The sequence below is a fragment of the Hoplias malabaricus genome, chromosome 17 (genome assembly GCF_029633855.1).
Source record: "Hoplias malabaricus isolate fHopMal1 chromosome 17, fHopMal1.hap1, whole genome shotgun sequence".
Lineage (NCBI taxonomy): Eukaryota > Metazoa > Chordata > Actinopteri > Characiformes > Erythrinidae > Hoplias > Hoplias malabaricus.
This window is the reverse complement of record NC_089816.1, coordinates 5,125,648-5,147,149: the sequence shown is the minus strand read 5'-3', so window position 1 is coordinate 5,147,149 and position 21,502 is coordinate 5,125,648. Positions and strand designations below refer to the sequence as shown.

At 42.8% G+C, this 21,502-nt stretch overlaps 1 protein-coding gene across 7 annotated transcripts in view; it reads right to left on the bottom strand.

Annotated features, from left to right (window-relative positions):
• The window catches only part of fgf13a (fibroblast growth factor 13a), a 167,294-nt gene that overhangs the window by 50,883 nt on the left and 94,909 nt on the right, over nucleotides 1-21,502 (bottom strand). The window contains exon 1 of one of the 7 annotated variants that reach the window (XM_066648757.1): nucleotides 11,438-11,570. The exons of the other annotated variants lie outside the window; for them this stretch is intronic. Coding sequence (XP_066504854.1) covers nucleotides 11,438-11,570 — 133 coding nt within the window. Of the gene's footprint in view, nucleotides 1-11,437; nucleotides 11,571-21,502 lie in introns of those variants that run through there. 7 annotated transcript variants of the gene reach the window in all.

Sequence of the window (21,502 nt, the reverse complement as noted above, 5' to 3'; positions counted from 1 at the left end):
ATAAATGACCATTCGTCTGTGGCACATCAACGCTCCCTAATGCCATAGGTGGACGACAAAGGGAAAAAGAAAACAAATAATTATACATATAATAAAAGAATGTAGCTTATTGTCCTTTACATCACAACAATGAGTGTTCATCCAGCAATGAGTATAAGTTTGGATTTATAAGGGTTTTTAGATAAGCCCAATGTTTTCTACTCTGGGTTCTACAACGATTCCGCTCCGAGTATTGAAGGAGTTCACATCACACTGGAGTCAGTATTATCCAGGCATGCTGTTCATGGGTTTGAGGTAAAAGCTGAAATATTGCAGTGAAGTATAAGATAAATCTATGAAATTTGCATTGGTGGGCTACAGGGATTAAAAAACACAGTCATGTGACATATTATGCGTAGCCTAAAAGGCAATGAAAGCACAGGAAAAGTGTCATTACCTCTAAACCTTCACTGACTCAATGCCCTGAATAAAAACACACTTCCAGTTAAGATTTCAAAAATCCCAGGCTCTTAAGAGCCCTCAGTGTGGAATGAAGAAACAGTATCAGCCTTTTATGAAATATTTAAAAACCCTTCCATGTTTTAACACTGGCATTTAATAATACATTATTTATAAAACTACACCAAACATCCCCCTTCAGACTGTATCCAAGCCAGTGAAGCTACACGTGCAAAATGTATTTCAGCACCTTGGACAGTGCTCTAGATTCCCATTGCAGTAGAGCAGAGCTCCTAGAAAGACAGACATAAATGATGCAACATCGTAACTTAACACAAGATGAAAACAACTGAATATGTCCACGCTCCACTCACAAAGTCTCCATCATCTACAGCACATAAAAGCTGCGGATAATGTCCCTATTCTCTGCGTAAAGCTTTAAAAATAATAATAAATAAATAACTAAAAAAAGATTCAAGCAGCAAAGTTAATCCATACCTGACATAGATTTCCTAAGAGGAAAAGTCATGTTTCGGCGCGCCAGAGCGAGGAGACCGAGGTGGGACGGGTAGAGTGTTCCTGCGACGGCTCGCTGCGGGAAGGAGGAGATGTTTTGGAAGTTTTAAGCGCGTTAGAGGACTCTCTCAGGGGAAGAGCCTGAGAGAAGCCATCGAGGCGGGGCTAGCTGCATTCAGAGATCATTAATGGACATTAGTCACATGCCATTATGACTTCTAAAGCGGTCATTAAAGATTCATGGGCAGAGCGCTGTTGATCCGGGCGCAGGGCGTGTGTTCAAACCCAACTGCAGCACTCCGGGTCAGAACTGCAGACAGCGAATCGAAGTGGGCTTCCTCCTCCCCCTGCCCTCCACTCTCCCCTCTCACATTACACATAAACGGCTGTAAAGTGATCCTTTAATGTGCCGTGTAAACCAGTTACGCTGGACCGTCCACTCTGTGCTGAAAAGCACTGACGTCCATCCTCCTACTCTCAGCTGAGGTCTCACATCTACAGAAGCCATCACAGCTCAAGATTTCACTCCCGTCCCTCCTTTACCGCCCGAACTTACAGCAGCTCATTCATGAAGACCGTAAGAGTGTGCTGGAGGCCGTCTGGAGGACTGAAACACACAGCTCTGACCACTAGATGGAGCGGAAGAACCATAACAGACCCACTCTCTGTCTTCTGACCAGGGACGGGATACTAGCATGAGCCCAACCGAATCTAGAAGACTCCTTTTACAGGAGGCTGTGTTCTTCTTGTGTCTTACATTGTGCCCCGAGGCACTGCATGGCCTAAAGTTTGTGGACACCTGCTTATTTAACATTCTTTTGAAATGAGGGGCAGTGACTCGGATATAATCTTCCTTTGCTGCAGTAAAAGCCTCTGCCCTTCTTAGTTAACACATTTCTATGAGGAGTTGATCGTATTCAGCCACAAAACGTAGGCTGGAAGATTAGTTCTGCATCACAAACACCAGTGCAGCTCAACACAAATGTCTGCAGAGAATACAGTTGCTTGGCTCCACATCATACTTTTGGGGGCTTTGTATCCCACTGGTATTTCTAAAATACACAGTGACCCCCTGGTTACTATCACCATTAAATGTCCCTTTAAAGCAACCCTAAGTAATATTTTTACCTTCAAATTACAGCGTGAAAAACACTGTGATGCTTCACTGACCTGTAACAGGAAGTACACAGCCTCTATCTTTGCTACTCTTGGCTCAGCACTGCAGAAACTGCACTATGTACCTTTGGGAGGAGGGTAGGAAGCCAACCCACAACCCCCTTGATTTCAGGATATAAAATGGTGGCAGATACAGAGCTGAACTGTGCAGTCTGTATAAACTCTAAAGTCATGCCGAGGACAGGAAAAGCCTGTAATTACACACACTGACACACATAAACCCCTGGATTAAAAAGCATGACACTACCTCACTTAAATCCCCCTGTGTCATATTTCCATCCCCATGACCTGTTTACTCTCCTCATCTTTTCAGACCATTTGACCTTTCAAGCTTTTAATAACTCACACTGGAACTGGGATTAAGAAAGTAAGGTACAGGAGGGGCTCAATGTGTCAAAGGTGGGTTCAACAACTGCCATTGGGGGGGGGGCATTCATTAGTGGCGTATGATCATCTAGAGAGGATGACTTGTCCACCAGGGGACAACGGAGAGCTTTGCCAGAAACAGAGCAGAAAAGAGAGGCAGTGGAGAGTGGAGGTGATGACAGAAAGACATAGTGCTGTACAGGAAACACGCCTCTTATCCCCCTGTGAGCTACGAGATCATTTCTAATCAAACCTCATGCTTCACTGTCAGTGCTGCTTACTGAGCGCTTAGCTGTTCAGACTTCTGTCATTAGCAGAGGTCTACTGCATGCATCAGCGCACTGCAGTGTGGACCACCCTTCATTCAAATAAATAAATAAAATTAAATAAAACAAAATAAAACTAAATTGTTTTTAAAAAGACACAGACAATATACGACTCATATCAATCATTCAATTAATAAAACACTATCACCAATCCCAAAGCCAATAATTAGAATCACTTTACTGGCCACAGTGCTCGCACACAGAGGAATTTGTTCTCCGCATGTAACCCAATTCATGCAGTGAAACACACATTCACACACACTAGTGAACACTAGGGGGCAGTGAGCACACAGGCCCAGAGCAGTGGGCAGCCCTAGCCATGGCGCCTGGGGAGCAGTTGGGGGTCTGGTGCCTTGCTCAAGGGCACTTCAGTCATGACCTGCTGGCTCTAGGGATCAAACCGGCAACCACCCTGTTACAAGCCCGGTTCCCTAACCACCAGGCCACGGCTGCCCCCTTAAGGACTATAAAGCCCCCTCGGTGCTGGGCTATGGAGCAGTGGAACTGTGTTTTCTGTGTCTGGGATTAAACACCAATCTTTTGGGATGCATTGGAGTTGTTTGGTGACCCGGAAGTAATCATCTGACACCCGTATTTAAACTAATTAACGCTGGTGTGACTTTATACCTTCACATCTTCACATAAACGGTCCAGAATCTATTGTAAGTCATTTCCAGAACAGTACAAACTGTTACTGCAGCAAACGGGGGCAAATTCACTATAAATAATACTGATCACACAGTTATGCAGGATGTCCACAAACTTTTGACTTCATGGCGTAAGTATACACCGGACAAAGCTGGTGGCATGATAAGGCTTGTACACTCTTTCCTGTGTGATGGCACTGCCAGGCTCACACTGTGCCAACTGCTGACACACACAGGCACACAGATGGCCACACTGATCCTCTCTCTCTCTCTCTCTCTCTCAGCCCAGAATATCAGCAGCACACAGCTTTCCAACCTTACTCTGCCAGGAAAGGATGACATCACCTCAAACAGCTGAAAGCTGTAATAACCACTGCTGGCCACTAGATGCCGCTGTTGTTAATGAGCTCTTATTAAACTGTGGCTTAAAATTCCAGTGGTTTTGATCCTTATATATATATATTTTTTTTAAATAATACAATTTTTTTCTCCTGCAATTTGATGTAATTTCAAATTCTGCATTCCCACAGGGCAGTGATGTGTCACACTTCAGAGAGATATTTCACTATTTTTGAGGATCAAAATAAGATTAGCATAAAGCATGTCGTCGCTGTCGTATCAAAACCTCATAAGAGGGCCCTTTGGAGTATTTTTAAACCATCTGAACAAGTCAGCTGCCCTTTTTTATTGTTTGACCATTCCACCATTCAGCAAATGGGCTCTTAGAAAGGCTTCTGGTTTCATATTATTTCAGTGGAGGAGTGGGATTACTCCAGGCTTTTGTTCACACGACAGAGCGTTTGTTTTAAATAGAATTTGTTTGATTTATCTGATAATAGATGGTGTGTCCATGTTGCAAATGACCAAATCTGATGTGTATGTTGAGTCCTGCAGCTTATTTGCTGTAACAGCCACATTGGTTGTCGTAGTAACAACACAGTCCATAATATGCTAAGGGTCGGAGGGCAAGTATCCTATCTCCGGGCAGTGAAAACGCGAGCCACAGGTTCAGAGATCACATTTTAAACCACCTATAATCTCATTTGCAGATTTAGACTGCAGCAAATCAGTTCTGATTCATTCAGATCAGGGCCTCGTGTGAGAACAAGGCCATGAAGATTTTGCTGTGAGGCACAAACTGAAAGAGAAGTTGACACTGTTCTGACACCTGCTCCATCCCAAATATTCCATATTTCCACGATATCAGAACAAAGCTAATAATGTAATTAAATAATACATTCAATTAAAATAAAAAAACACAACAATTAATAGAGTCTCATGCTTTTTGGAGGAAAATGTTCTGTCCTCTTATTTTCTTAGAGTTTAGTGTTTACTCTGCTGTGACTGGGACACTGCAGCAGAGCTCTGAGCTCAGGCGCCATGGTGATGGCAGAGGTTGTCATAGAGACCATGACTATACGTAAGAGAGAGAGATGAGCATGTATATGTGTGTGTGTCCATGAGAGAGAAAGAGCGTGAGAGAGAGAGAGAGAGAGAGAGAGAGAGAATGCGTCTGCTCAGGGAGGAGGGGTGTAAGGAGTGCAGACCCTCGATCAATCCTTAGCTTTCTCTCTCTGACCCCTCCCCTCCTTTACACTACATCTGACATGACATCACACACTACACTGATCTCAACTGCTACATCCATGAGAGAGCGGTGCGACTGGGTTTGAAGGGTTAACAATGAAAGAGAAAGGAATGGAAGGGAGAGAAGAAAAGGTGGGGGGAGAGGAATAGAAAACTGTTAATAAATAAAAGAATGATTGAGTATGATTTGCATAACAGACTGAGAGTGCGATTGATGCAATGGCCGAGTGCAAAAGGGAAAGAGAAGAAAAGGACCGGAGGAAACTGGACGGAGAAGAAATACAGAGCAGTAAAGAGGAGCTCGGGTTCTGAGAATTCATTTGCCGGTTCTGTTAAGCATAAATGCAGCATGCGACACGACAGACTTGGAGCGCTGAGCAGATCTGGAGATAGAGCGGTGTGGAGGAAAAGAAGGACCAAGCAGGTCCTTTCATTCTTTAAGTCAATGCTGTCCCAATTACCCAGCAGCCCTGTCCTCGTTAGAGCGTCCGGCCGTCTGTGTGCCTCAGCAGGGGTGATCTGGAGTGCACACTGGAGCTGCAGCTGAATCTAATGGCACTCTCCACCACACAACAGTGGCTATTTTCATTCCCCATCAAATCTCCGGCTTTCAGATTTACCTTGAAGTAAAGTCTCTTTCATTTTCCCCAGTGGCGTCTCAGACTCACAGAGAATAATTATAGCAGCTGCTGTCACATAGAGGAGGCATCAAGCGACAATAGTCTGGACTTTCAGGAGGTGAAACTGGGTAATTTCAGATGTATGCAAAAGTTTGCAGACATCCTTTATTCTTAGTCAGTTCAGCTACTTTAAGGTGAGCTCATAACAGACATTTTCTGTTGTGTAAACCCAGTTCGCAGAACCTCCATAGCAAAGCAAAAACTGAAATGGAATGCTCTGGAACAGCTGCATGACCCTAAGGTCACCAAGCGCAGTGACAGGCCTGGGCTAGAGAGTTATAAAGGCCCCTAGCGCTGGACTGTGGACTGCGAATCTGTGTTTTCTGAAGTGTCGGACTCATTTTCCACTATCAATACCTGACCTCAATATTGTTCTCCTGGCTGACTGCCACCAAATCCTTACAGCAATGTTCCGACATCTACAGTAAAGCCTTCCCAGAAGAGTAGTAGCTGTTACTGCAGAAAATAGAGACAAACTTTGCACCAGAAGAAATGTTGGATGAGCTGAGGAAGCTCCACTCTGAGGTAAACATTTCTCTCTGTTGACTCTTGATCTGAGTTAGTCTGCAACAGCAGGTGATCCCCACAGCGCAGCTCCATGCTGGGGCCCACCTTACCTGAACCCGTAATCTTAGAGACGCTCTCACTGCTTTACTGCGGTGGAGCTGGATGCGGGGCTGCAGTACAGTACTCTATGATCACAAAAGAGTTTTTATCAGTTACAGATACAGTTTTTATCCTAGCACTGTTTATGACACTGGACCAAAAGTATGTGGACACCACTATACTGTGATCCAAAGCATTAAAGGTGACATTCACTTTACTGTAATAAAAAAAACATATTTTATAAAACTCAGATGTTGTTTCCTGGACATTTGCTATAGCTCCCCAGTCTGTTTCTGTGCTGAAAACTGTACTAATGTGTTTGCAAAACCCTGGTGTTAGGTTAGTAATAAAGTAAAAAACAAAAAACAAAGTGGCTGGGACGTACAGACATCATTTGTTTTTCTCAACAAACATGCCATTCCACCTTAAAAGATGCAGTGCTTCTGAACGTAAACAAACCAGAGAGAACTGCAGTTCTCCACAATCATAGATATGTCCTTTAACTGATCTTAAGTGAAAGGTAAATTTGCTTATTAATGTTCCGTTAACTAAATGTTTATAAAAAATGAAAAGAAAGGACTCAAAAGGAATATGTTGATTACGAAAATAAATAAAATATATCATCACACAGTTCCGACATTTTCTTATACTTTTGAAAATACATTTGAAAACTAAATACAGGGGGTCCTCGACTTACGACATTGATCCGTTCCTACGTCGCATCGTAAACCAATTGTCGGTGTAAGTCGGAACATACGTACATACTGTCCGTAAATAACATACTGTAAGCACTTATCCTATCCTAACACCTATCCTGCTCGGTCCCGAGCCGTGTAACCGTGTATTCTTCCGCCGCACACACCAAACACGAAGTTCACGTCACGACATTTACCACGCAAAACCACTTAAGTCGAAACAAGGCTTTATACAGTAAATAGGAGATGTGTCGTAACCGCGAAACATCGTAACTAGGGACTGACGTAACCCGAGGACCTCCTGTAAAAATGTCTGATTATAAGCTTTGTCTTAACAGCCTTTTTAGATGTTGCTAGCAGTATAGTCTTTAGCTTGCTCAACAACAAGCTAGCACACTAAAGTTCAAAACGGTTAGCCTATATGCAGAATATATAAGTTAAACACAGTGTGAACAAAGCAAATCAAATGTTTTAAAATGAACATAACAGTAATTTGTAAAGGTTTTGAAATGAAAAGCATTTTATAATATGTTATTTCTAATGTTTATGAGCCACTCTGTCTGCCATTTTAGGCTAAGTTACCCATGGTAGTTATAGCAGCTCTACTGATACAGTGCTAAAAACAAAATGCTGTTTGGGCCAACATCAAGTTGGCCAATCACTGTAAGATTTTACTTTCTCAGTATCAGATAAAATTCTCTACAACTAAGATTGATAAACATTAGCATTACAGGCTAATTCTGTTCGGCAAATATTCAAAACACAATGTTTACGCTATCAAATACTTTGCAAATAAATGGAAAAACGTGCTTTGCAGCCAGACAAGGACATGGTTAAGGTCATGTCTACTGTAAAACTCTCTAAAAGGTGACACCTGTAGAAGACATTGCAGGACTGGAAACCTGCCCATATGTTCGAGATTTAGCAGACCACAGCTATTTACTGTAAGTGCAATATAAATAATGACTATGGCATTAGGTAGTGCTCTTGTAGTTGGCTTGAGGATCTGATATTTGACACTGCCTATAGTAAAAGGGGATGGTAAAAATGAACAGTCATTAAAATTCTATTTCTGTGTCATAAACTTGAGCTGTCCACTGTTTATTTGGAAAAATAAAAGGTAGAAAGAAAAATGACTGCAAGCCACATTTCATTCATTCATGACCACAACAACCCAGTGTAGCAGGACAGGACATTCGTTCATCTTCAGCACCAAAGTCCTGTGAATGAGGCCACACAAGCTTGGTGTGGTGAAGCTAGCCCAGATTCTGTCTGTTTCTGGGTTGCTGGTCTACCCTACTTTACTACCGCATGTCCAAAAAAGAGAGGAGAGTGGAGCACAAGACCACTGAGACACACTCACGGCATGTGGCCCACTTATAGCAACTCAACATGGACATCATAGTAGCAATAGCAGACCTGGGTAATATATCCATGTGCCATTAAAACAAGATGATAATATAAGATCTTCCTGGTCAAGACCCACCCGCAAGTCAAGAACTGTTGAGAAGAAAAGCTTTCATCTAATGGCATGCATTTTGAATCTAATAATGAGAGACAAGAGAGCAAGCGTTCTACAGAAAGAGATAAGGGCAGCACTTAGTTCATCTGCAGTATATACTACTTATGCTAAGTGCTGACCTCACCTCTCACTATATAATGCTCTGTTTTATGAGTGATTATGTGCCTTGTGGCAATAGATGCTATTCTGTTGAAGAATTCTTGACTTGGCCTGCCTTTATTTACTGGGCTCCATCATCACAGCCAGATTTACTCTGGCTTCAACCCACATTCAAAACTGCTCTGGCTCAACTAACTACAAAAATCATTTAGTGTTTCCAAATACGTTCTCTCTCGTAAGTACATACACACACACACAAAGGTCAAAATGATAATTGGAGCCAATCGTAGTCTGGGCATAGTTGGCATGAATGATAAATTCTATACATTCAGGGCTACATGACTAGACATGAATGATCAATTAATTAAAAATAAAAAAAGAATCCAAGTCATTGTCAGTATCACTCATTGGATAAGGCTCCCCTATCACACACAATGCCATCAGCCTGAGATGGGGTGGGAAGGCACATGCTTCCTCTGAGAGGTGTGCAACCAACTCCTGCTTCTTTTCAAACAGCACAAGGCTCATGAAGGAGAACATTAACCCTCCATATCTGTTATATCAGAAAAAAAACACACTCACTCTATGGTGCTTTTCCACTGCATGGTACCTATTCTACTCTACTCCTCTTGCTGGAGTCTTGTTGGACAACAATCCAAGTAGCAGTTCATTCATCCATTATCTGTAAGCGCTTATCCAATTCAGGGTTGCGGGGGGTCCAGAGCCTACCTGGAATCATTGGGCGCAAGGCGAGAATACACCCTGGAGGGGGCGCCAGTCCTTCACAGGGCAACACAGACCCACTCACATTCACTCACACACTCACACCTACGGACACTTTTGAGTTGCCAATCCACCTACCAACGTGTGTTTTTGGACTGTGGGAGGAAACCGGAGCACCCGGAGGAAACCCACGCAGGCACAGGGAGAACACACCACACTCCTCACAGACAGTCGCCCGGAGCGGGAATCGAACCCACAACCTCCAGGCCCCTGGTGCTGTGTGACTGCGACACTAACCTGCTGCGCCACCATGTCGCCTATAGCAATAGCAGTTCTGATACTTCAAAAGACCATGCTGTTATTTTACAAGCTGCTGGTATGAGTTTAATAAACACAAATGTGATCTCTACTGTAGCTTGCAGAATTTACAGTGGATCGTTGATTTTTTCTGCTATGATACGGGCAGTGGTTGTACAGTGACGTTGCATTATAAACATGAAACCGAAGATGCAACAGCCCCTATATTTAACCCATATTTAAGTTTTTCAGTGTGAGTTCAGTGTGGATTCACCGTAATATTATATAACTGCTAATTCAGTCATGGCCAACTTCACTCACTAGACATGTCGTCCTCTAACTTGCATCACTACCTATCTAGCAGAATGGAGGCACACATACTTAACTGAGGCATGTGAAGTGCTACCACATTGTTCCAAACTGCAGGTTGTGCTCCATCACTGGACAGCTCAACACTGGGTTGGCTATTATCCCATTTAGTGATGGAGAAGTGGGAGGATCATCAAGGTTAGTTCAACTGAGGATGGCTGTGGACTTGTCAGAGAGTAAACTTGCGAACTATCAGACAACTGTGCAACTTGGGAAACACTTTACTTAGACACTTAAAGAGAACAAAAGAATCAGAAGTAGTACATGAGTATAAAGATACTCAGTGTGCAAGCTAAAGCTGTAAGTGATCCCAAGAACTGAATAAAGAAACATTGATCTAGAGGGTCTGTGTGTTGCAGGAGGTGGGCTCTGCAGGTGTGAGATGCACAGTGACCTCATCCTGTGAGTGACGGCTGTAACACAGGCAGCTGTCAAACTCCTTCACATCAGCCGGGATAACTGCAGTGTGACCAGTGCCACTCTTAGCAACTGCAACGGCACACACTCAAAAATAGCTGGACTCCGCAGCCACTTCGCCCCCGGCACTCAAGAAATATAGACAGGCCTGCTTGTGCAAGCTGTCTGATTAGCTCTGTGGCGTTATTGTGGCAGCTTAAATTCAAGATCCATTTAAAAGGCCATGCAGTTTTCATTTCCCGCACTAACGGCATGCTTCCTCCTGGAGCTATCAGGTGGCCCTCTGCCTCGCTTGGCAGCTTCACAGCTAAGTCCTGGCATAGCTGAGGTGACAGCTGACCACAGATCAGCACTGCAGGCCATGAGAGGAGCGCCCGGAAGGACCGCCACCTGTCACACAAGCTTGGCTTTAGAGCGAAGAGCAGAGAGACAGCAGCTAGCATCGATGCTTAATATCCAGCTAATCACAGAAACATTCCTCAGGTTTATAGTCAATGCAGTCATGAGAATATCATCTGTAGCTTTAAAGGACTCTTGTCCTTTAAAGGACAATTATTTTGAAGCTGTAATTTTGAGGTAAAAACACTACCTAATGTTCTGGTCATGTTCTGCTTCAAGGAATGTGTGAGCTAAACTGCCGTAACCTGCAATACTGGCTGACAATATATAAATGAGTACGTGGTTGTGACCTCATAACTACTGTAAACTCACCACAGTCCGATTTAGGAATTTTAAAATGTCTACTCTTCACTAAAGCAAGGATTCATGATTCCATGCCTTGGGGTCAGATGCACTGGTACACCACCGTCCCACAGCGTTCGACCATGTTTATATATGAAATAAAAAATTAGAGATCCCACAATTCTAAACGAGATACTCGGATCCGAACTGCAACCCGACAACTCAAGCCAGTCATCTGGGGAAGGCTTGTGGCCGAGCTGCAGCCAGCTTTGATTTGCTGCTCAGCCCTGACCTTCTGCATTATTGATGATTCTCTCTTTTTCCTCCGATCCCGCCTGTAACAAGTAACTGAGAGCGATCCGAGGCAGACTCCTTTGCCCTGTTGAGCTGGCAGCCTGCTCCAAGCGTCTGCGGTCTCCAGACATTATTTATTTGATTTGGCTTTATTTCACCTTCACCTTGCGGCGATCTGTCTTCAGCACAGAGAGCTCCACCTGCAGGAGGCACAGAGGGGCTGTCACATTGTACTGCAGAGCCTGAAGACACGCCTGCGCTACTCCTTCCATCGCTCTTTCATTTTCACATTTTAAACAGAGCTGTCTGAGATTAAACGGCATTGTGGGATGTCTGTACACTAGCATATCAGGAAATGGCTGAATCCTCAGCTACTTCAGGACACTGCACTGGGGACAAGGGGGTGATTTGAGCCCTTGGAAAGCTTAGTGGCTGAGATGCGAGTAAAAACTGTTAAGGTGGAGTTACTTCAATGCGCTCGCTGAAGATTTCTGAGTTTGCATTATTCCCTGCACTGTTTTTGATCATGTCAATTCTGCCTCTTAAGCTTTCCCCCCCTCCCCCTCAAAACCCCCTGGGTGGGTGTGGGATGAGAGCGACACACAGCCTGGCCCCGTCTTAAGGGAGGGTTCAAAAGCAAACAGAAAAATAGAAAAGAGAGAAAATCCCATCCATTCTGTCAGCCTCCACTTTGTAGCCAAACCCAGCAGGCTCTTTGCTGCAGGCACTATAGATTCAGGAGCCAATAAAATAATAATCATCCTGGATGTGGGCTTTAATGAAGAAGGGAGAAAGAGAGAGAGAGAGAGAGAGAGAGAGAGAGAGAGAGAGAGAGAGAAAAAACCTTGCCAAATTTTTCCATACAGTCAGAAAGGCGGAAGCTGGAAGTTAAGCCATGATCTCGGGCCAGTGCTGAGCTTGGGAGGATATTTCAGGCCTAAGTTGACATGAATTGGACGTGTCTCCAAGCATCATATTTTCATGATTTACTCCCTTTACCACAGCGTATTCCTGTCGGATCGGAAGTGGCTATTTGATCCCGCTCAGCACTCAGAGATTAAAAATCACAGGTCACCAGATTTATAAATAAGGGCTGATTCATAGACAGAAGGATCTCTTCACAAAGCTACAGTGTGATCCAGCAGCCGGAGTAAATCCAGCCGAGCTGCAGGGCTCACATTAGTCAGACATTCATAACAGTGTTAGCTGCAACGCAAAGTTTCTGTGCATTTCATCACCCGCAGCATGTACCTCACACATACTGCTGCAGCCTAGCATCAGAGATGAGCTGCGAGACACACACACACACACACACACCAAATACACACATACAAAAGCATTCACACTCCACACACACACACGGACATACACACACACCAACGCATACACAGACACACATTTGGTCCGTTGTGTGCTGCAAAACTTGTATATACTGTGACGAATGCACATCTGCAACACACAAATAAATGGAATTTCACTCAGGCCATGTCTGTGCATTTCTGGCATCGTATTAAACAACACATGCTCATTACAAATAAGATGAGTGCATGCTCTTTTTCTGCATGTGATGTACTACGGGTTTCATTGGTCGATTGACTTCACTTCAGTCAATTAAAGGGAAAGTCTATTAGCCAATGTACCAATCTCAAGGGAAGTTTTTTTTTTATCTCTGAAACAGGGTGACATCAATGTCTAGAGAAATAATAATGCTACTGCAATTTTCAAAAGTTCAAAACAAAAGCACTTCTCGCTCTCCAGTACACTATTAGAAATGTGGAAAAAAAAAAAACAGATGTGACATTTAAGGAAACTTCAAGAAAACAGTCCTTCACAGGGCAACACACACACTCACACCTACGGACACTTTTGAGTCGCCAATCCACCTACCAACGTGTGTTTTGGGACTGTGGGAGGAAACTGGAGCACCCGGAGGAAACCCACACAGACACAGGGAGAACACACCACACTCCTCACAGACAGTCACCCGGAGGAAACCCACGCAGACACAAAGAGAACACACCACACTCCTCACAGACAGTCACCCGGAGGAAACCCACGCAGACACATATTATTTGCTATGCTTAGTATGAAAAGGATGTATTTATTTATTTATTTAAACCTGAAAATCATGTAAATACACACTGGAATTAAAACATTTTCAGTGTGAAAACATTGCACTGTGCTTTTATTTTTTTTTCAGCGTGATCACACATTTACAGACTAAAAAACAAACAAAATGCTTTATTTATTGCTATATTTTAAATGTAGGTCCTCAATCATTGTCATTTCAGACTCATATGAAGTTTTTACAAAATATATCACATATATGGTTCTTAGTTACAAAGGCTCATGTAGCGGATGTATGTCGGTGGGTGGTGTATGTGGATGTGTAACCTCCAGGGCTCATGTGCTCTCTGCTGAATCATTCACTGGCTCCTGTCTTATTCCCCTCTCTCTCCACTGTCGGATTCAGGGTTTAAACTGGGCCAGAGGAACCCAGAGTAGAGCCTCAGTGGTCCTGCTTTATGTGAATGGTAAGCAGAGCGGAGCTGTAATGTTATCATTTGATAAAAATGCAAATCTATCTTTCTAATACAATCTTTATTAAATGTATTTCAATATGTATTTGATACACTGCAGAAAAACAATGCCTAGACTGTAGCAGTGCCTTGTCGGCCCTACGGCTTTTAGCACACAATCATTCTTGTTTTATCCTGAATGTTTTAAAGGGCCCATATCGGGTAAAATACTTCACAAGACCTTGCATCTTTTTAATGTTTATAAAAGTTCTGAAATGAAAACATACATTTTTTCTCATTTGATCAGCGTCCTCTTGTTAATAACTGAATGTTTTTCCCCTCCTCCCCTGTACTGATGTATATTACGTCTATGTTGATGTAAAGAGGCCTTGAATGTGAGGAAGGCACTATATAAATTAAACCTATTTGTTTATAAAAAAATGAAACTTATTATTATTATTATTACCACCGTTCACTCTCCTCTCCGTACTGTATACACAACTGAAGCTACCAAAATGAAATCTATTTACAGAAATTGTATACACACACACACACATCTATATATTTTATATATAATATTTTCACCATATGCACGCATGCATGAATACAGAGCTCCATATAGTGAGAATATAGTACAGTCCATCAAACCTTACAGAGCATAGTGGTTAATATTCAGCATGTACGCTGAAGTTCAAAGCCCTGATCTGATAGGAAACCAATAACGGTAGCTTTTAGACCCTTAACAGGCCTGGGAACAAGTTCATCTTCCTTCTGACATTGGGTAAGTGTTGCTAAAGTCTCCCTGAATGATTGTCCATTTCCATCTTTAAGTCAACATAATCATGTTGGCTAGACAAAAAAAAAATTCCTCTGTCAAAGCAATGTTTTCATAATAATTCTATTCTAATTAATGTGATTTTAAAATGCATCACGTGGAGAGTGACTTCATTTTGATTATCATTACCAGCATAAATCTACTATAAATCAAGTAATATTAAAGTGATAGGGGATAAAGGCAGAGAAACAGCTTTAGCAGGTCCAGATAAAGGACATCTCTGTGGCCAAGTGAGTTCCAGCCAAGCCCATTCTTACTGCCAAAGGCTTCTGTACTTCTAAGCTCAAATCATTAGGTATAATTGGCCAACGTGTGCAGTAAATGGCTTTCTGTATCTGGGAAATGATCAGGCTCCTTTCCAGCTGCAGAGATAATAAACAAGACAAAGAGCTCTCCCAGTGCCAACAACACTAGATCTGTACACCCTCCGCTCTGTGGAACATACATCACCCTGCCTGTCTGCAAGTGAATAAACAGCTGTTCTCAGATTCTCTCCAATCAGGTACCATTTCCATATTTCTATAATCTCGTGGAAAAAAGATGATGACGGCTACATATGAGTGATGCTGTTGAAAATTAATGACACTGAAGCCCATCTTATAGCTTTGTGTGTTTCACTTAAGAAATTACTCCCCACTTAAAACCCACTTGGTGCCAGTTCGTAAACATGAGTGAGTATGTATGTGAGAATTAAAGAATGAGCGCCCCCTGTGGTGCAGTTCCTAAACATGATTGAGTAAGTAAGTGTGTAAATGCATGTGTGAATTACAAGCCAGTTCCATGAGTTGCTCTGCATCTTTAAACTTAGTAAATTGTTACATTTTTATTAGCGAATGTTACCGTGGTAACTGATTTACCCATCAATGGGTACAGGTCTAGGTAGGTGTTTCTCAAAGTGTTTAAGTAAGATCTTACTATTACAGCAGTGAGTGTGTGTTTAAGTGTGTGTCTCAGGTAGATTACAGTAATATAGACAGGAAATATCTGAAAAAAATTACGAAAATTCAAGAGTAAAAACCTTGTTAATTTTGAATGGAAGTAAAATTGAACTAAGCTTTTCACTGCCATTAATTTTGGATATTTCTATTGGTCCATTAATCATGAATTATACACACAATGTGAAGGTCACCTGGCATATTTATAATATGTAATGGTAAATGTTAAATAGAGACGGTTAGAAATGATCATTGTTTAAAAATTCACTAGCAAACCCAGCATATTGAACAATTAGCACGACCTAACCTCAGTCTGAGATTACAATAAAGACCAAATTTCACTATAAATAATAACAAAATGTGTGCTGAATGCCCTGCAATGACCCATATGTATGTTGCCCTTATCTTTGCCCTGCTCTTCCCCCTGCCCTTGCCCTCTGTATCTGCCAACACGACTCTGAAGTCTGGAGCTCTTATCCCAGTCACTCTGGCCTGCAGGATTAGCTATAAATAGCTGCTCCAATAGCTCGCCTGGAGAAGTGGATTACACTCAAGCTCTTCTCTGTAGCATAACTGGCCCTCTTTGTCTAAACTTACAGCAAAGCACATAATATCTCATGGTGTAGGGAAACCAGGGATGCCATTAATGCAAGACAAGCAGATAATACAGGGAAAATATCCCAAGACGTAAAGAATCCTTGTAGAGTCCTGTGCAACTAGGAAGGGGAAAATGAGTCAAATATGAAGAATCAAAGTCCATAAAGGAGGCAATATGGGAGGTTAAATCCCTGCTTAATTCAGGCTATTATTTTTGAGTTATACGTCGTCTAGCTGAGAGTTAAGGGTTTTTGAGACTGCATCCACTGTTTGCAGACATACATTAGCCTGGTGGAGGACAAAGCAATATAACTCTGATTTAGTCTAAAGGAGGTATGTCAGATCCATGTAAAGAACGTATATCATCCATTCAAGTGTGCTCCGTCTGACATGTAAGTATTGTCCTTCTTCCAATATGTACAATTCACATTAAAGACCAAATCATCATAAATTGGTTAATGTGGTTTCATACGAAATGTTCACTTTTACAAACACACACAAAGCCCATTTCCAGAAATACTTTCTAAAAATGCATTCATTCATTCATTCATTATCTGTAACCCTTATCCAATTCAGGGTCGCGGTGGGTCCAGAGCCTACCTGGAATCATTGGGCGCAAGGCGGAAATACACCCTGGAGGGGGCGCCAGTCCTTCACAGGGCAACACAGACACACACACACTTATGGACACACCTACGGACACTTTTTGAGTCACCAATCCACCTACCAACGTGTGTTTTTGGACTGTGGGAGGAAACCGGAGCACCCGGAGGAAACCCACGCAGGCACAGGGAGAACACACCACACTCCTCACAGACAGTCACCCGGAGGAAACCCACGCAGACACAGGGAGAACACACCACACTCCTCACAGACAGTCACCTGGAGGAAACCCACGCAGACACAGGGAGAACACACCACACTCCTCACAGACAGTCACCCGGAGGAAACCCACGCAGACACAGGGAGAACACACCACACTCCTCAGAGGCAGTCACCCGGAGGAAACCCACGCAGACACAGGGAGAACACACCACACTCCTCACAGACAGTCACCCGGAGCGGGAATCGAACCCACAACCTCCAGGCCCCTGGAGCTGTGTGACTGCGACACTACCTGCTGTGCACTGTGGTAACTCATGCAGAAATAGGTCTGACATTGTCCTGTATGTGTTTTCATATATATATTTTAATATCTCAGTGATAGCACAGCGCAGAAATACAGTTCAAACACCCTCTTTCACTGCTCTTTTGATCGCATGTTATCACGACTCTTTGCGATACTGTACATCCCGAGTTACCAGCCTATGTATGAGCTTGAGACACGCCTCCTCTGCCTCTTGCCGTGTCTAACTGGGGGATTCGCTTGTTTTTAAGACTGATAAAACTAATGTCCTTAGAGACCACCTTCCCACTGGAGAAACTTGACCTTGATCCAATATGGCGACTTTCTAGATGGCGGCCATGTTCTGGACATAGCCTAATAGAAAGGGCCCCTCACCCATTACCTGCTGGGGTTTGATGTGAGGCATTTGAGAAGTTTAATATGAATGGCAAAAAAGACAAATAGAATAAAAATAAAGTAGCAATAGCAAAGCCATGAAAGGTTTAGGAATATGTTAATGGAAATGCTGCAGATAAGGACTTTTGTTTTGTTACAACCCCAACCAAAATTCAACATACTGCTTGAAATGTCTCAAACTCAAGTCGCATTTCAATGTCATATTGACGTCTTATTCACAACCAAAAATCTCACATAAGTTTTTAATGTTATGAGACGTCACGGTCAGAATCCAACCAAAAAAAGACGTCACAATGTTGTGTGCCCACTGGGTATAACATTTTCATGGGTATAGCTTATTCGTGAGCTAATTACTTGGATCAGATGCGATACTGCAGGGAAAAGTCCAAAATACATCAACAATATATACGCCTAAACCCAAACACTAAGAGACGTTGTCCAGCCGACAGACATTAACCTAAGTCATTTGTTGGAAGAATAGGCTACAGTGTTAATCAGCCCGTACTCATCTGAAGGCTTTACAGCTGTGACTATGACAAAAAGACTTTTCAGTACCCTCTCCCAGTCCTTCCACCTCCTCCCCACAGGACAGAGCTGAGGTGATGCCCTAAATCGAGCGTCTGAGCAAATCATTGGTGACAAGACCCCACTGAATAAACCCCACGGGGGAACACAAAGCTTTACATAAGCTCCCAACACTTAGCCATAACACCACAAGTGTTTCAGTCCTGCTACACCACAAGCTCTTGCTTCTACATAACGACTGTGCACACTTAGCTTAGCAACTGTATCACAGCTCTACTTGCTTTCAGAATTTAACAAAACACTGCAGAATTCACTATTTAAATTCCAGTAGTTAGAGGGGGGCTGAGTTTGTGGAACAATGAGTAGTGCTAGATAAATCTGTCAAAAATTACACACAAGACATCTGCTTCAGGATAAGCTAAGTGGCTAAGTTAGCTACTGGAATACACTATTAAATAAATATAAAATAACAATACTGCACAATTTAATATTTTTTCCCATGAACGGACGGTTTAATTCTTTCACTACAGTGCAGATACACACAGACAGTTGACACATACACTTGAAGTGGCAGTACAGCACTTGATGTGTCACTCTCCCCGACAGTGCCGACACCAGCCGAGCCCCCAACAAACACGCACAAACACAAACACTCTACATGAAGACTTTTTAGCAGCTTTGAGCCAGAGAAAAAGCGGCTTTCCACTCTCAACCACCCTCCTTAAGGACACTTGAGCAGAAAATAGGTGCACCTCCCAACGAGACGGAGAAAGTGACACCACTTGAATAAAAGCACACCGAAGTCTAAATGGATCGGCCGGGTGCTTAGCTATTGATTTCCGTTCAGACAAAAGTGCCACTTCCACTTGCTGTGGCTACGCCTGCTGTCAGATAAAGGCCTCTACCTTTTTAGAGCTTTATTTGGAACTGCTCACTCAAAGTGTGAAGAAGAATTAAACTGTGCTTCACACCTCCCTCTCCCTCAGGTCCAACCCTTCCTCGCTCGCTCTCTCTCTCTCTCAGAAAGAACACAAGGGAGAGGGAGTGAGAAACAGACTGATGAGTGAGGGGATGGACTGTGATAAACGAGGGGATGGGCTGGGAAAGTGTGGGGAGATGACTCAGGATAGCAAACTAAAGGAGGGAAAAGCCAGATACAGTGCATTATTTACTAAATATTACCGTGCTCATTGCCTCTATATGATACTGATATTAATACTGGAGAGAACCTCCCCAGTTTAGTCATAGTCCCTTATTCTGGAATGAATACACATTTTAGGAAACTTTTCATCCTCTGCTCCCCTTCTCAGACACAATATGATGACCATATTAAAGACTGGGAACTGTGGGAAATCTTAGCCTCCACTGTCTCTGAGCCAAACCCAGCCATTCAGAGACTTGTGTTCTGCGATGTGGAGAAGTGAAGACTGGTGTATTAGTATGTGGCTGTCAGCTCTGATGGATGTTCTCTCTTTTCTGTGATCATAGCCCTCCTGTGTAGAAAGATGTGTGTGTTTGTGTGTGTATGTGTATGTCTGAGAGAGAGAGAGAGAGAGAGAGAGAGAGAGAGAGAAAGAGAGGGAGAGAGAGAGAGACAGAGAGAAGAGAGGACAGGAGAGAGGAGAAAGAGAGAGAGAGGAGAAAGAGAGAGAGAGCGAGGGAGAGAGAGAGGGGAGAAAGAGAGAGAGAAAGAGAGAGAGAGAGAGAGAGAGAGAGAGAGAGAGAGAGAGGAGAAAGAGAGAGGGAGGAAGAGAGAGAGAGAGAGAGAGAGAGAGGAGAAAGAGAGAGAGAGAGAGAGAGAGAGAGAGAGAGAGAGAGAGAGAGAGGAGAAAGAGAGAGGGAGGAAGAGAGAGGGAGGAAGAGAGAGAGAGGGAGAGAGAGAGAGAGAGAGAGGAGAAAGAGAGAGAGAGAGAGAGAGAGGAGAAAGAGAGAGAGAGAGAGAGAGAGAGAGAGGAGAAAGAGAGAGAGAGAGAGAGAGAGAGAGAGAGAGAGAGGAGAAAGAGAGGGAGGGAGAGAGAGAGAGGGAGGAAGAGAGAGAGAGAAAAAGAGAGAGAGACTGCACCAGTCATCAGGCAGTTCCTCAGCCAGGCTAAAATGCTGACTCCACAGCACAGCTCATTGCACAGCTTACACAGCTTAGCAATGTTTACACTCCGGCTAATGTATGACTGTCTGAGGAGAGAGCAGTGAGTCAAGGCCAACTGCTGGAAATGTCTGAAATACTTCAGACCAACACTGGGCTGAAAGACACTGACCTGTCACATACATTAAAAAAGCCTTCACACACTCAAAAAAAAAAAAATAATAATAATAAAATAAATTATGGCAGAAAAATAATAATAATTCTAAAAATAAATGAAAAAATGACTTATAACGCATATACAGAAGGAGCAACAGTGACCTGTTTTTTGCCACACAGTGAACCCACATCAACCCCAGATGTTGCCAGATGTTTACTTCATTTATTTGTCTTCATCAGTTAACATTAAGCCTTAGACTCAGGTTCACCATATATCTGTTTAATGAGTTACCCACCGACAGAATGTCTGTGTTCCACATTAACAACACTGCTGTTTATCCTTAACAAATGAAACGATTACTTTCACATTCTAAAGTCTTAGCAACATTCTCCACCATGACATTTTCAGTGAGTGATCTCACCTTTTCTGTCGGTATGTTGCAAATAACTATTTATGTTTACAGCCTAAATCGTACCATATAATAAAGAGATTTTAAACCATCTATAACTCTTCATAATAATAATAATAATAATAATAAGCGATTATTATATGAATGTGTGCTCTCTAAAGCTGCTATATAAACTAAGGTGGTGCTTTGGGAAGGTTGTGTATGTCTCAGACTGAGAAAGCTGTAGGTGGCTGAGTTTAAAAGTGGGTCAGACTGCACAGAATTGGACTATTACTGCCAGAGTGGCTCCTTAAGAAGCCTGGGGGAGTTCAGCCAAGGGTTTTTTATACATTTAGGCAGGTCCATGCAATCATTTCTACAGAAGTTTATTACTTCATATTTCAAAATAAAAGTGTACCTATATCCACTGGACACTAAGGCCTAGCAGAGTATTAATTCATTCATTCATTATCTGTAACCCTTATCCAGCTCAGGATCGCGG